This window comes from Uloborus diversus, chromosome 4 (assembly GCF_026930045.1).
Source record: "Uloborus diversus isolate 005 chromosome 4, Udiv.v.3.1, whole genome shotgun sequence".
NCBI classification, from domain to species: Eukaryota; Metazoa; Arthropoda; class Arachnida; order Araneae; family Uloboridae; genus Uloborus; species Uloborus diversus.
In genome coordinates, this window is record NC_072734.1 from 73,653,715 (window position 1) to 73,669,042 (window position 15,328).

The following is a 15,328-nucleotide window of genomic DNA, read 5'->3' on the forward strand; positions in this document are numbered from 1 at the left end:
TTTTTGGAAGGAAATCATTGTTATTTTCGATGCAAACTCAAGTGGTGTTATAATTTGATTGACACTTGGCGATATATTGCCAATCTTTTGGTCGCCAAGTTTTGTCGCCAACCTGGCGACAAATTTGGCGGTTTTTTTTTTTTTTTTAAATCTGGTTTCAGTTTGCTACAGTTGGTGATATTTACAGAGTTAACTATTGAATCACATCAAAATTGCCAATAATGGGGAAATAACATTAAGTTGGTGTAAAAGGAAGTCATGTGATGCACACATCAGCTCGTTTTTCTTAACTTCACAAAATTGATGTTTTTCCTGCACGATGCCGCAGTTTCGATAGAGACGATACACTTTATAACGACTCAGGACAAACCTAATCATTGTGAAGGCTACGCAGATCCTGATAACAGTATTACAATGATGCCGAGTTAGGTTTGCCCCAAACTATAAAGAGGGGAAAGTGTAATTGAAACGAGCTGATGTGTGCCTCACATAACTTCCTTTCATTCCAATTTAATGTCATTTTCCCATTATTGGTACTTTAATGTGATTCAATAGTTTTTTCTCCAAATATCACCAACAGTGGTCAAATTGAAACCAGATTTTTAAAAAAATAGTCAAATTTGACGCCAAGTTGGTGACAAAACTTGGCGACCAAAAGACTGGCGATATATCGACAAATGTGCGCCAAATTGTAACACCACTTGAGTTCACATCGAAATTAACAATGATTTCCACCACCCCCCAAGGGGCAAAAGACCTCCTTCGAAACACCCGAATGCAACCAAAAGGGGAGGTACACAACTAGACCCCACTAGCAGTCTACGTACCAAATTTCAACATTCTAGGGCATACCGTTCTTGAGTTATGTGACATACATACGCACATACAGACAAACGTCACGAGAGAACTCGTTAAACTAACTCGAGAATAGTCAAAATGGATATTTCGCGTGTCTATACGTCTTTAGGCACTTATCCACGTCTGGTCGAGTCGAAAAAAAAACTTAACATTCATTCGGGGGTGAGCAAAATGGAAATGGTAGATTTTTGAGTGAAAATGTTTTTACGAATACAATACTTCATTTTTTTGTAAAAGGAAGTAAAAATCCGTAACTCTTTCTGAAGCTGTAGGATGAATACTTTCTAACTAACTATTTCATCACTTCCGGATTCGATGGTATCCGAGAGAATCGTACTTAAATTCATTTTATTTAATGAGCGAAATGAATTTCATACCTCGATCGTATCGTGCTCTGTAAAACATATTACGTGCCATGCCACAATTATAAAAAACGAACCTATAAAGAGGTGAGCAGGAAACTCTGCAGTGCAAATTGATGCACACGAATATCAGTTAGTTAATGCATCTTAATTTATTTAACACAAATATCTTAGAGGCAGTTATCAAAATAATGGGAACAACTGTGAATAAAAGTGATTTTTGAATGTGCTTTGTAAGTAATAAAATGTAAAACTAGATTTCTGATTTTTTTATATAAATAGCAATTTACATATTCTGGTAGTATATGGTGACTTAATTTAAGTTCTGGAAGTTTTGGATTTTTTTTCAAGCGCGTAAAATGTCGGACCTCTCAAATTTTAAAAGAGGCCAAATTGTTGGAGCGCGTCTAGTTGGAGCAAGTGTAACATAAACATCTCAACTTTTTGGCTTTTCTACAGGCACAGTATCTAAAGTCATGACAGCATACACACACAGCGCGGCAAGACAAGCTCAGCAAAGCAAAATAGTGGACGAAAAAAAAAAGCTCAGTGAAAGAGACCGACGGGTATTGAAGCAGATTGTAATGTCTAAAAAGCGAACAATAGAAGCAAAAGTGACCACAGAACTCAATCACCATCTGGATTCACCATTGTGAGTGATTAGAGTCAGAAGGCACCTTTATTAACAGAACATTTACGGCAGAGTAGCGATTCCCAACACAGTTGTCACAGAGTGTTTTCATTATTTTGATAACTACCTGTATATTGTATTTTCTCCTTTTAAATTTTATTTCGTGCGGTTTTCTTTCTTTTCGGTGAACTACAGAGTTACATAAAAATGTAAATGTTCCTCGTAGCCCTGGACGAGACCGCCTATAGCGCTGTCCCTGACTTTTTAAAAGATCACTTAAATTCAAATCCTTTTTTTCAAACTCAGAAAAAAGGCTTTCATTATTAATGACAAACTCAGCAGTACTTTTATTGAATAAAAAAAAGCGCGTGCTTGTGTTCTTAATGCACTTGAGCGTTTTCTCTAACATTATCATGAATAAAAGAACTATCAATCCCCCTACACACAGAGACAGGCTTCCCGAGTCCTCAAATAAGCCTTTTGTTCTGGTAAACAAAGAACGTAAGTCACTTTTATTTACATGTGAAAGAAAAGCCATTGAAATCGCCTTCAAAAGCTCTCAAACGAGTGATGACAGCTTAACAAACGCCGAAATTTGAAAAGTATGACAAGAAGAAACCTAGATTTTAATATGATAATTTATTTTGATTAATACCCCAACTCTTGCTGGAGGCAGGTCAGTGTTCTTGGAAATCCGAAACTTGGACAGTAATCCAAAACCGAACGGGATACGAAAGGGTCAAACTGCCTTTTATCTTCTCACACCTCGGGAGGGAAAAATAGGGATTTTTTCCTTCCTCCGGAGGTGCGCTGAAGATTGAGGAGTTTTTTGCGTGGGTGGTTAATCGGAGATAATTTCGGTGAAAATTAGATGTGAAAATGGAGTTTATAGTAGAGAAGGGAAGTTATTAAGTTATTTTGGATTGCCTACATCGCAAATGAGCCTCTTTGATATTTTTATCATACCTGTTTTGTTTAAGAGGTTGAATGATGCCATCTTTTATGCATCCATCTTTTTCTATGTCATTTTGCTGCTTTGGCGAAGAACTTGTCAGCTTTAAAAATTCCGTAAATTTTAAGTACACCAACAAGAAATAGTTAAATTCTGAATAGTGACCAATTTCACGGGAAGGAAAATTTGTTGTTCCTGAAAGCAATATCAGAACCTTTTCCAGTGCGTTCCAGCACCAGTTCACCCCTGTTTTAGTTCAATAGGATTACAAAAACAGATAAAAAATATATGTTAAAATGTGTACAAAAGTACATAAATAAATATGGGTAGAACATTGTCATGTTTGATTGGAGGTAAAAAAATAAAAATAAAATTTTAAATTGAGTTGTAGTATTGGACATTGACCATTACGCTTCAAAGCAGTGATTTAGTTAGTTTTTAACCTGTAAATAACGTTAAAAAGGATTTTGGCGGGCTAAATTAAAGGTAATTTGCCAACACATTTTTGAGCAATCACGATTGCTTATTGTTCTCATTTGACTGTTTTGAATTCCTATGATTTTATTTTCCCACAACCTCCCTCTGCCAGCACCACCGTCTCGTCGACCGGCCTCACGATGCTGCTCCTCTTGCGAAAACAGTCTCCAGGTTGCGTCCATATCCTACACACACACGCATACACACACATACACACACTCATGCCTGCACACAGACACAAACACATAAGCTTACATACATACACACACACACACGAACGCCTACACACACACGCGCGTACACACACAGCACTTCATACACAACACGCACACGCATGCATACATACACACACACGCGCAGCCACACACATGTGCCTACACAAACACACACACGTGCGCCTATACAAATACACACGCGCATTCAAACACACACACGCTCATGATCGCGAAAAACATAATGTGAATTCAAGATGCCAAAAATTCAAATTAATATTTTTTTTTTTTTTTTTTTGCGTGAATGTTTACAGCTGATTTAAGGATTCAGAAATCCCATTCCTCAGAACTCAGCTCAGAGTGCGAGAAAAAGTTGAATTCTTTTTTTGAGCAATCACATTGCTTATTGTTCTCATTTGACTGCTTTGAATTCCTATGATTTTATTTTTTTCCCACCTCCCTCTGCAGCACCACCGTCGACCGGATTCACGATGCTGCTCCTCTTGCGAAAACCGCCTCCAGGTTGCGTCCATATCCTACACACACGCGCATACATACACACACATACACACATCTACATACACTCATGCCTGCACACAGACACAAACACACACGCTTACATACATACACACACACGTGATTGCGAAAAATATAATTCCAGATGTAAAAATTCAAATTATTTTTTTTTTCTTCACTAAGATCTCTAAGCATCTAGAAATAGTTGAACCTGGAAATCACTGTTTTACCTTAGGTAATGGAATGGAAAGAGGTTTAATTTAAACAATAACAACATCAGCTTTGTACTCCTCAATCAGGGACGACGAGCAGCCATGTCAGCCTAGTCGGAAACTACGACTCGGAATCAGAGTAGTAAATGCTTTATACGTTTTATCAGTGAGGTGGCCCAGCAACCAGACTCACAAGGAAGCAGGGCCGGACTGGACCGTTAAAACGGCCCGGGCGATTACACAAAACCGGTCCGTAGCTCAGGGGTAAACTCCCCCCCCCCCTTTGTAAATAATCTTGTAATTTTAAGGGTTTTTTAAAAATGGGAGGAGAAAAAAGAAATAAAACAAATGCAGGGGCCACATTGCAAGGTCAAAAACTTGGAGAGTGTATGAGATTGGCGGGAACTTGATTTTTAACGCATTCTACAGAAAGAGATTTTAGCTTCTGGTTTAGGAGGATGTCATTACAAGATTGAAGTGTAAGCAATATAAACCTAATCGTAAGTGTAACATTCTCTTAGTTATAAAGAGTTTGGGGCTTCTCCCCCGGAAAATTTCCGAAATTGTAGTCTTATAAACGCTGTTTTGCACAATCTTTATAGCGTGAGGGAGGGGGATTTCGAGGGCCCTCTGCCGGTAATTTTTTGAAGTTGAAACTTTACAGATACACATGCAGATTATCTTCTATTATGACGGGGGGGGGGGGGGGTGAGTAGGGGATCTTCATCAGAAAAATTTCGAAATTATAGTTCTAAAAACGAAGTTTTAGCCGATCTTTGGTGGTGCAAAGGAGAGAAGAGATGGAGTTTTTTCCAGAAATTTTCGAAATTGAATTCTTAAAGGATCTCGAAATTAAATAGAGGAGTTTTCTGGGAGTCTCTTCCCGGAAATTTGCCGAAATTGTAGTTTTAAAACTGCAGTTTTTAGGCTATCTTTGGTACTGTTTTGAAAAGAAAGGTTTGAGGGCCCGATAATTTTTCGAACCTGAAGTTCCAGAAACACAATTGTAGATGATCTCCAATTGATGTTATGAGAAGAGAGGTTCAAAATCTCTCCTCCAGAAATTGTTTAGAAGTGATGCCCGTTATCGAAAGTTCAGATGATCTTTAATGATGGACAGGGGGGCTGCCCCCCCGGAGTTTTTCGCAATTGAAGTCCTAATTGCGCAATTGTGGTTTGAAAACGTTCCCTCGGAATGTTTCCAAAATCAAAGTTTCAAAAACACTCTTCTATGCTACCTTTGGTGATATAAAATAAAAGAACAAGGTTCGAGGAACCCCTTCTTGGCTATCCTCTGATATTTATTTTAATTATGGTTAATGTGCAAAACCCACCCTCAGTTATTCTTTTCCAAAACCACCGGACTGCTTTGGTTGCTTTGTTGAGCCTAGTATTTTTATTCATTTGGAATACAAAGCTGTTTGCGGCCCCAATAAAAAGAACTTTTTACATTTTGGACTGATGTGGTGTACTTTGCAATCTTTTTACCAGTTTTTTTTTTTTTTTTAAATTCTAAATATCATACCTCCTGAATCTAGTTTATTTACATTCACATTACTTCTACTTGTTTACTTAGAACAACTGATTCGCATATTCATTACAACATTTCAGAAGTCTCCCACTGTATTTTAACGTCTTTTTTTCTGTTCACAACATATTTTGGTAGCTCATTTGTGTTTTTCTCTATTTAGCTGTGATTTTCGTGATGATATTTAATGTGAGCGATTGAAGATATAAATATGTCGGTGGCCCCTATGAAGCAATGAATTTTATTATTTTATTTATTTATTTATTTATTTTTTTTTTTTTTTTTTTTTGTAAGCTGAAGCTTGCCACAAGTTTTCGCTATGTCTATAGTAACTTTTTTTTTCTTTGAAACAGTTTGAAACTTGCATTCGGTGACCTTTGATTAGATAATCTTAATAATACAGAATTTAGAATGATACTATTTTAAGATTACTCTAACTTTCAAAATTTTGCAGAATAAATATTTTGTTACTTTTATTGAATTTGTCATTTATTATTAATATTTTAATTTTTTAAGACTGTGAAGGCCTTCTTTTCTTGTGCATCGCTAAAACATAATTGGAATGGATCATAAATATCAAAAGCTTCTCTTTCACTGCATTTGCTTATTCGGGAAATAATAGTTTATGGATAGGGAAACCCTGCCGTAGATGAACGAGTATAAATCCTCTAAAATTAGTAAAGTCAACTGACTTCTTACGCCTAAAAAAAGTATTCAGAATGTATGAATGCCAAACCTTTAAAATGTAAAAGTTTAGATGTAACTATAAACATGTTTGCAAGTTTTAAAAAAATACATTGCTAAGTGATTTTTGTTTTTTACGAAGCATATAAACTTGATACTTTTGACACCAGAGCTTAGCAGTCGAAGGGAACATCACTGACTCCGCCAATTTTATAAAACTTTGGCCCCGACTCTTATTTTGAAGCCCTGGCAGAGTAACGGACTCAGAGAGACAATGACCGAGTCAAACTGCAACTCTTTTAATTTTGAAGTGATCTACTCCAGACTCCAACAACTTTACTCCAAAATCAGTCCGACTCCGATTCCGCAGGCCTGTCATAGTAGCGGACATGGAGGAAAAATTACCGATTCAGGCTCCGACAACTTTATTCAAAAATCAGTCCGCGTCCACAGCGGAACCCTGATGGATATTCCTTTAATGACTGAAGTAGAAACAATGAAATTGCATTGTCGAAAGGCGTAACGAACTTCCTGCCTCTCTGATTGGATGTCAAACTTCTGAAAGGGTTTTTATGCCCAAATGAGGGTCGCCCATCACCAGATTTAGGACGATTAATGGAAGAAAAATGGCAAAGTGAAACTACCTCGAAATTTTGGGTTTCATCTACTCTCTCCACCAGAACATAAGGCGTGACGTCACGCGCAAGTAATCAAAAGCACGTGTGTATCTCAACACGTGGGTTGCACAAACTGCTGAGCAAAAAATAAATAAATAATCCACCTCTTCTTTTGTTCTGAGACAAGAGAATCTCACGGTCTGAAGGGCACACCCTGGGAGTTTTATGTCAGTCACGAACTTCGAAAATACCACTTGTTCACTTCCTCCGCTCGTTCGACGTTCCGGAAGGGATATCCAGTTACTGTTATTCAGTTAGGTTAATCGTTTTCAGGACATTCATTACATTGTTTAGGAAACATCAGTCATTTTGATTTCTGACTTAATGCAACAATCAAATTAATTTTTAACTCTAAGAGGAGTACCTGTCGTTTCAATATCTTTTCACCTGATTTGCCAATGAATATTTACACTAAATAGGAAAAATGCCGAGTTCATATCACAGTTTACCAAAAAACGTCTAAATATTACCTTATTCCGTAATTAAGATATCGAACAGCAATATACTTTAAAAAAAAAAAAAAAAAACGGTTTAGTACCATGTGCTTAGGTAGCATTAGTTCAAGAAGGTATCCATATTTTTCAATGGTGGTGGTGCTAATCCACCTGATCTAGCAATGCTAGACCAGGTTCATGAGTGAGATGCTCAAAAAGGCCAAGAGAGAGGTCTCAGAAACTTCCTCTAAAGGATAGTCCTAATAAGCTTTGAATCAAGTGCTTAGGGAGACATTTAGCCTCCACTACATTTGGGACACAGGGGAAACTTTAAAATGATGTAGTGAAAAGACAAATACACTCAATCAGAAATTGTTAAGCAAAAAGGAAAGCCAGAATGCAAAATATATAAATGAGATTTTGCAACTCAAGGAACCAATACATCCCTGATAACTTCACAAGGGTCATACATAGTCATAGGATCCAAAGGAACCCAATGGATCCTACTCATTTTACTGCAAATACGTCAGTTACTCCTTGTATTAACGGGAATAAATCCCTCGGTCGTTATTTAAGTAGCGACACGTCCGGCATTTTGGGGCTAAATACCGCTTTCTCTTTATTTCTGCTGTTATGAAGTAGCTTGTTTTGCTTCTTGATTGTGGATCAACATAGAGATAGTTAAAAACCACAGTCAAGAAGCAAAACACGCTATTTCATCATAGCAGACATAAGAAGAAAGCATCGTTCAGCTCCAAGATCATTGACAGTCGAAGTAGAACCGTTTTAAGTACTTTTTTCTGCTAAGCAGGACGAAATGAGACCCAAGGATCAAGAAAAAATATTATTTGCATTCACTAGTGCAATCACTTATATTACCTCTTCAAAGTCATTTTCAATTTCTTTGTAAACGAAATGTAAAAAGGCAAATTGGTTAGAAGCACTCTAAGTTTAAATAGTAAATGGTCTAAACTGTAATTTTAATTACATACTAGTGTTACCCGCACGGCTTTGCCCGTAGTAGAAAATGAAAAGGTCATTTGGTTCGCCTGCATATTTATAGATAATGGATGATGAATTTCTCGCCAATTTGCTATGGCTATTTGCTAGTCCATGTTACGGTTCCATGTTATGATAATTTCGTAATTTACTCTTCCACGTTATGATAATTTTCTGGGTAACATGTTCTTATAATTAGAATAAAAAAAAAACAAAATCGAATTTTTGAAAAATCGCTTCAAGGTACACACCACCATGCTACAAACTAATTTTGTGTCAAATTTCATGAAAATCGGCCGAACAGTTTAGGCGCTGTGCGCGTCACAGAGATCCAGACAGAGATCCCGATATCCAGATAGACTTTGAGCTTTATTATTAATGAAGATGATCCTCAAAGCAGCTTCTAATTATCCTGCTATGATAAAAGGTAGCTTTTAAGCAATTCATTAATAAAAACAAAGTGAATGTGAACAAAGTACTTACAGTCTCAAAAGATTTGGCATCGTCGAGAACAGAAGATCTGGCAAACTTCGTAGTTTGTTGTTGTTTAGCCTCCTGAAATAAAAGAAAAATGTTGATATTAATATTTTTTATTACATGTAGTAAGACTTTTCCTTTCTAGTTAACATTCTACAAATCGGAACTGTAAAACATTGGAGCAGCTTCTGAAACGAAAACGAACACAGAGCTCAATCGAGTAACATGAGTGCATGTGAATTTTAATGTCATTTTAAGCCCTTTTGTACTACATATCATTTCACTATTTCACATATAGTGAAGCAGGGCCAACGAAAGGCCAATGCAGACTAGTCGGAAACTAGGGACCCGGCCCTATTGGGGGCCCGGTTTGGAATCAGAGTAGTGTAATTTTAACCAGTTTTATGGGAGAGTATTAGTTTCCCGGCAAACAAACCGCCAGAAGCCACCTTTGGCTTTCAGCAGCCTTTCAGTGGAGTCTCAGTTGTATGAAGAGCACGGAGATGAAATCGATTTTTTGAGATTCCATAGGTACTTAATGGACAGCAGCAGAAACATTCATTTCAAACAGAGAATAAAACGTGACATATGAAAAGGATTTCAAAGCGTTTAATGTCGTTCTTATTAGTCAAAAATAATCTTTACTAGCAAATTTCCTTGTTTCTGTAACAATTAAATTAGTCGAATTTGTACACTGCGATTCTGTTATTCCAAAGTTCTTAAATTGTTAGCGAGGGGAATGATTTTCGAAGTTGAAAACGTAGCCTGGCACTGGCCAGATAGTAAGAAGAAGCACTATAATTATAAATAAATAGTTGCAAATAATTATCAAGTAGATATTATTGCTGAAGGAAAACGCAAATCTACAAACAATTGAAATTCAAACTAAAGCAACGAAAATCTTAGATGTGGCATCAATACCACTAGCGTAAAATATAATTATCTCTTATTCTAAATTGGTTATTCTCTTCTATAAAGTGGCGCGATAAAACAACTCGAAAACAATGATAGCAGAAGAGTAAAATGTTGTTTGAGAGCCACACTATTTAATTTTATCTCACACTAAATATTACATTTCTTTCAAAAACTAAAAATGATTCCTTTGACATCTTAAAGTTAAAATCTGTTGCAATTGTAACATATTGCGCTGCTTAAAATAAACTACAATTGAGCCCACTAAATGGAAAGTAAATTTGCCACGAAAAATTACTTTAATAAGCATTTCATTCCATTATCCGGCATCAAAATGACAAACTACAACGGTTTGGTACATTGAGAAATTATTTCATAAATCGGGCTATTTCTTTAACCGATATTCCAATTCGCGAGCTTGGTTGTCACTAAAAAGTCGTGGAATTATTAACTCGATTCTGATACGCCCTTTATTAACTTGCTATTGTTTTAGGATGAATCGCATTGCGAACTTCATAATAGATCGATGAGTCGGGTGCAATTTCGTCCACTTGATTGGCCGAAAACTACAGCAGAAGTTCGACCGGGATAAGAATTGCTCTGAATGTCTCATCAACATTTGCCAAAGCGCTCGAAACTATATAATCGGACAACGACTCAATGAATTAAAATTTCTATTAATTTGTCACAAAAACGAGTAAAGGGCACTGTTAAAACATCAGAATGTAACAAAAAGAAAATTTATGAAAGCGCAAAATTAGATGTTGTCTTAGTCTTACGTACGACTTATGTATGATTAACAGTTTTTGATTTATACGTACATATGTACAAATATCACGTCAAAATTCGTCAACATGGAATTTTTTGGTTGCTCATGCAATATGCTTGCACGTAGACATCATACCTATATACAGACGTAACAACAAACATGGTCAAAATTGATAACGAATAACGGTTGCTTTTCTCGGATGACTTTTCATCCAGAAGCTCACACCACTTTGCATTGAAAAAGGTGTTCCTTATAACACCGAAACACGTGTCTGCAATTTTTTGCAATTTTTGTGCTTTATGACGTTGGATTACTGATTTTTTGAATGGTCAAAATTGATTCAGGTTTTGTTAAAATCTAAAGTTAGGTTTAAATTTGAGCAGGAAATTTTTCTTGAATACAACACTTGCTTTACTTTTTACAAAGAAACAAAAAACCTTTTTAGAAAGCCATTTTTGGTCTGGACTTTTTTTTACGCGTTCCATCGGAAGCATGGTTCTTGATTTTTAGCACCCTACTTTTAAATCTCTGGAGTGTTTGAAGCGCATCAGCGGCAATCAGTGAAAAACCATTGTATTGAGACTAACATAACAATGGGTCAATAGGATGATAAAAAGTTGTTTTTTTAATTCCAAATATGGAAGGATGATAAAAAGTTGTTTTTTTAATTCCAAATATGGAAGGATGATAAAAAGTTGTTTTTTTAATTCCAAATATGGAAGTGTCAATTTCCGAAACAATAATACCATGAACAGGTAAATTCTTATGGAGATGGTATCTTTCTTAAAAAGAGAATCGCTCATAACAAGCTCACTGCAAAAACAGAAACAATACAATATTTCATTCCTCCACGCATAGCAGAAGTTTGGCTATTACCTTGCCAGCTTGACTCCCAACATCCATTCAATCGCGTCTACAACAGCGCAAAGTGCGAGCGAAAATTTATCAATGTCTGTATCACATTCCCTAGTGCAGCGGACCCAAAACCAACAACCTAAAAGGTAAATAGAGGAGAGAAGGGAAAATATATAAAAAGCCACCTTCTCTGCGAGATTCCCAGTCGAGGTTGACACAGGGGAGTCCGTAGGATGCCATTACACGAAAGGGAACAATATAATAAAAACACCGTAGTTATTCTGCCCCCCCCCCCCCTTTCCACGTTCTCTGATCCACAGTGATCCACCACCAACCTCCTCCCCAGGAGGATTTGTCCACCTGAACGGCATTCTCTCCTGGATTGAGTGATTTGATAGAGTGCTGCAATCTGTCAGCTCAGAGGAGAGATTTTACGCAACACGATTGGGGGGTGCCAGGGGTTTAATTAATATGGATGTGACTTCATTACAGGGGAGGGATATCTCGGGGAGTGGTTGTTTCGGTCACAAGAGAAATCGTCTGAAATTTTTATGCCGAACATATTTTATTCATCAATAGTTTCGGTAGACTTTGCGAGGGATAGCATGACGCGTTTGAAAGTTGAACTAAAACGCAGCAATTGTGCTTTCCAAGGTTGCAAAAAACGTTCACAAATACTTCAAAAGCACATCACTTTGGGGATTTGAGAATATTTTTAAATGATGAAAAGAAGTGGTTGTGGCTCAAAATGTTCATACTTCAGTTAAAGACGCTCCAAAAATTGAAAAGGAGCTATTACTACAACTAATGAATCTCTACGATATTTGGCCAATATTTTTGCAATAATCATGAAAAAAGAAAACTCTATAATTCAAAATACTATGTATTGCTAAAAAAAACTCATACTTTTTTATCAGCATTAATTAAAAAATAAATTTGAAAAAATATCTGAACGTTTAAGTAAACTTTATTAGTGACGAGCAAAATTAGTGTTTTAATGGCAAGCTATAGAATTTTTTCCAAATGGACATCAATAATCCACTAAAGTTAGTGGTTCGAATGAAAAGGGAAAAAAAAATAATTCAGGGGTCTGGCCAGAGGATATTTGGGTCCGTTAACGGACCCTTCACAAAAATCCGATCAACCAAAACGGACCTTTCACAAAATCCCGATCAAACAAACGGACCTTTCACAAAATCCCGATCAAACAAAACGGACCCTTCACAAAATTCTGTTAAACAAGATCGGATCTGTCAAATTGTTTATTGAAGGAGCAAATCTGAAAGCAAAATAACGCATATTTCTGTGTGTAAACCGATAATTTTTGGAACCTTTTTTAAAGTCAAATTATAGGGATCAGCTTATACAAAATAGGCTAATTTTGGAAAAAAAAAAAAAAAAAAAAATCGGCACTCTTGGGATGCTCCTGCAAGCGAAAAATAATTGCTACTGCCAAATAAATATAATGGTTGTTTGTTTTATCACAGCTAATTAGCAGCGGTGTTTTTGTAAACTTTTCTGAAACTTTTCTGGTAAGCACTTTTCTCCGCTCATGATTTAATAAACAATAATAATATATATCTGCGAAATGAACTAAGAACTGCAAAGGGATAGTAAGGGTGTGGAAAAAATATGATCGCTTCACATAGTGTTACCAACTTCAAAATTATCACCACCTAGCGTCTGGCGTTGAACCTTTATAATGACTTGATTAGAAAATATTCTCATCATTTTGCCAGCTTGTCAATATTTGCGTTTTTACTGTGCGGGTGCGGTGCGTGCGATGTTTAATTGTTATTTTGGGAGAAAATTATATGGGTTTTGATTTTTCGATGCTAACAAGGATGATTAACTTTAAATAAACTCTTTTAATTACCGTTTTTTTTTTCTTTAGATGTCTACATTTTGAAAAATGCAATCTTTTAACATCCGATATGAGAATCATATTTTGTTCTTTTTTCAAGCTAACTTCGCTTTATTAGGATTCAAATAAATGAAAAGTCTCTTTATATTTCTGTTAGAACTCTCATTTCAAATTTTTAAAGCAAAATTCCATTTTCTGTTATGAGTCAAAAATTAAAATGCTAAATAGATGGTTTATTTTATTTTATTTTTTGGGTCAACTGTGTCCACAAATATTAATGATATGTTTATCATAGGACTCTAAAATGCAATTTTAAAATAATTTTATCAAAAATATTTCTTTTACAAACCGTTTTATACTTTTGATGCCTTCACTTTGAGAATTGCGATCTCTTTGCATCCGCTATGGGAATCCCATTTTTCGAATTTTTAATGATTATTACGCTTTGTTAAGAGGTAAACAATTGAAATATCTTTTTATTTTTGTTAAAATCACGGAATTTATAAGTTTTAAACGAAATTCTGTGCTTTTTAAGAGTGTCTTGGGTCAAAAAGTTGAATGCTGAACCCTATTCTGAATTTTATTTTATTAATTATATTTTTGTTACAATTATTTTAAGTACTGTACAGAAATATATCTAGTATAATTTAACATAATGTAGAATGGTAGATAAATATTGATACTTGAAAGAGCGATGCCCCCCCCCCCCGCCACCAAATATCAGAAAAAAATCGAAGAGGAAAACACTCAACTTTAAGTTTAATTGATGCAGTTTGTGCCATCTCAAAATTCTAAAATTTCGTTTAAAAAAAAAAAATTTTTTTTTGCGAAATTTTTTTATTTTTCACAAAATTAATTCATTTTTCACAAAATTATTTGATTTTTCACAAAAAACGGACCCTGTGAAAAATCCTGGACAGACCCCTGTAATTTTCGAATTTCAAGAACGATTTTATTAAATTACAGCATTTCATAATACAGCACTTAATAGTAGATTCAATAGTTGGTGTGGTAATATTTTTATAATGTGGTAACACTTTTCCCACGTCAGCTGTTTTTAAGCTTTCGCTATTAACATGGGATTTTACTTTAGCTGTAAGGCAACTGCATTTCTGTTAAACAATAAGTAGAATACATACCATATACTTATGTGAAGAATATTAACGGACACTTGATCCTGGATCAAGTCTCTTTAATTTTAAAGGATTAAGTATTCCCAAGTGTACTTTTCAAACATATTTCAGAATCGCAGCAAAAAAAGTCAAAAATTCGTATTTTTCATATTTGAGACATTGCTTCGAATCTATACCTTACCATTAAAATATTGAAAAAAATGAGCTGATATGTGCATCACATGACTTCCTTTTACTCCAATTCAATGTCATTTCAACATATTGGCAATTTTAATGTGATTGAATAGTTTACTCTCTAAATATCACCAACAGTGGCCAATTTGAAACCAAATTAAAAATTAAAAAAAGAAATTGCGAAATTCGTCGTCAAGTTATGGACAAAACTTGGGGACCAAAAGACTGGCGATATTTCGCCAAGTGTCCGACAACTTATAACACCACTTGAGTTCACATCGAAATTAACAATGATTTCACCCCGAAAAAAGGCAAAAGACCCCTTTTGAAACACCCGAATGCAACCAAAAGGAGAGGTGCACACTTAGACCCCACTAGGAGTCTACGTACCAAATTTCAACTTTCTAGGACATACCGTTCTTGAGTTATGCGACATACATACGCACGTACAGACGTCAGGAGAAAACTCGTTGTAATTATCGTCAAAATGGATATTTCGTGTGTCTATATGTTCTTAAGCACTTATCCACGTGTGGTCGAGTCAAAAAAAAAAAAAAAAAAAAAAATCAACATTCATTCGTGGGTGAGCAAAATGGAAATTA

General features: G+C 35.6%; 1 protein-coding gene across 1 annotated transcript in view; it reads right to left on the reverse strand.

Annotated features, from left to right (window-relative positions):
* Positions 1–15,328, reverse strand: part of LOC129220172 (protein slit-like) — a 442,768-nt gene that overhangs the window by 257,309 nt on the left and 170,131 nt on the right. The window contains exon 4 of the mRNA XM_054854526.1: positions 9,026–9,097. Within this exon, the coding sequence (XP_054710501.1) occupies positions 9,026–9,097 (72 nt within the window). The remainder of the gene's footprint in view (positions 1–9,025; positions 9,098–15,328) is intronic.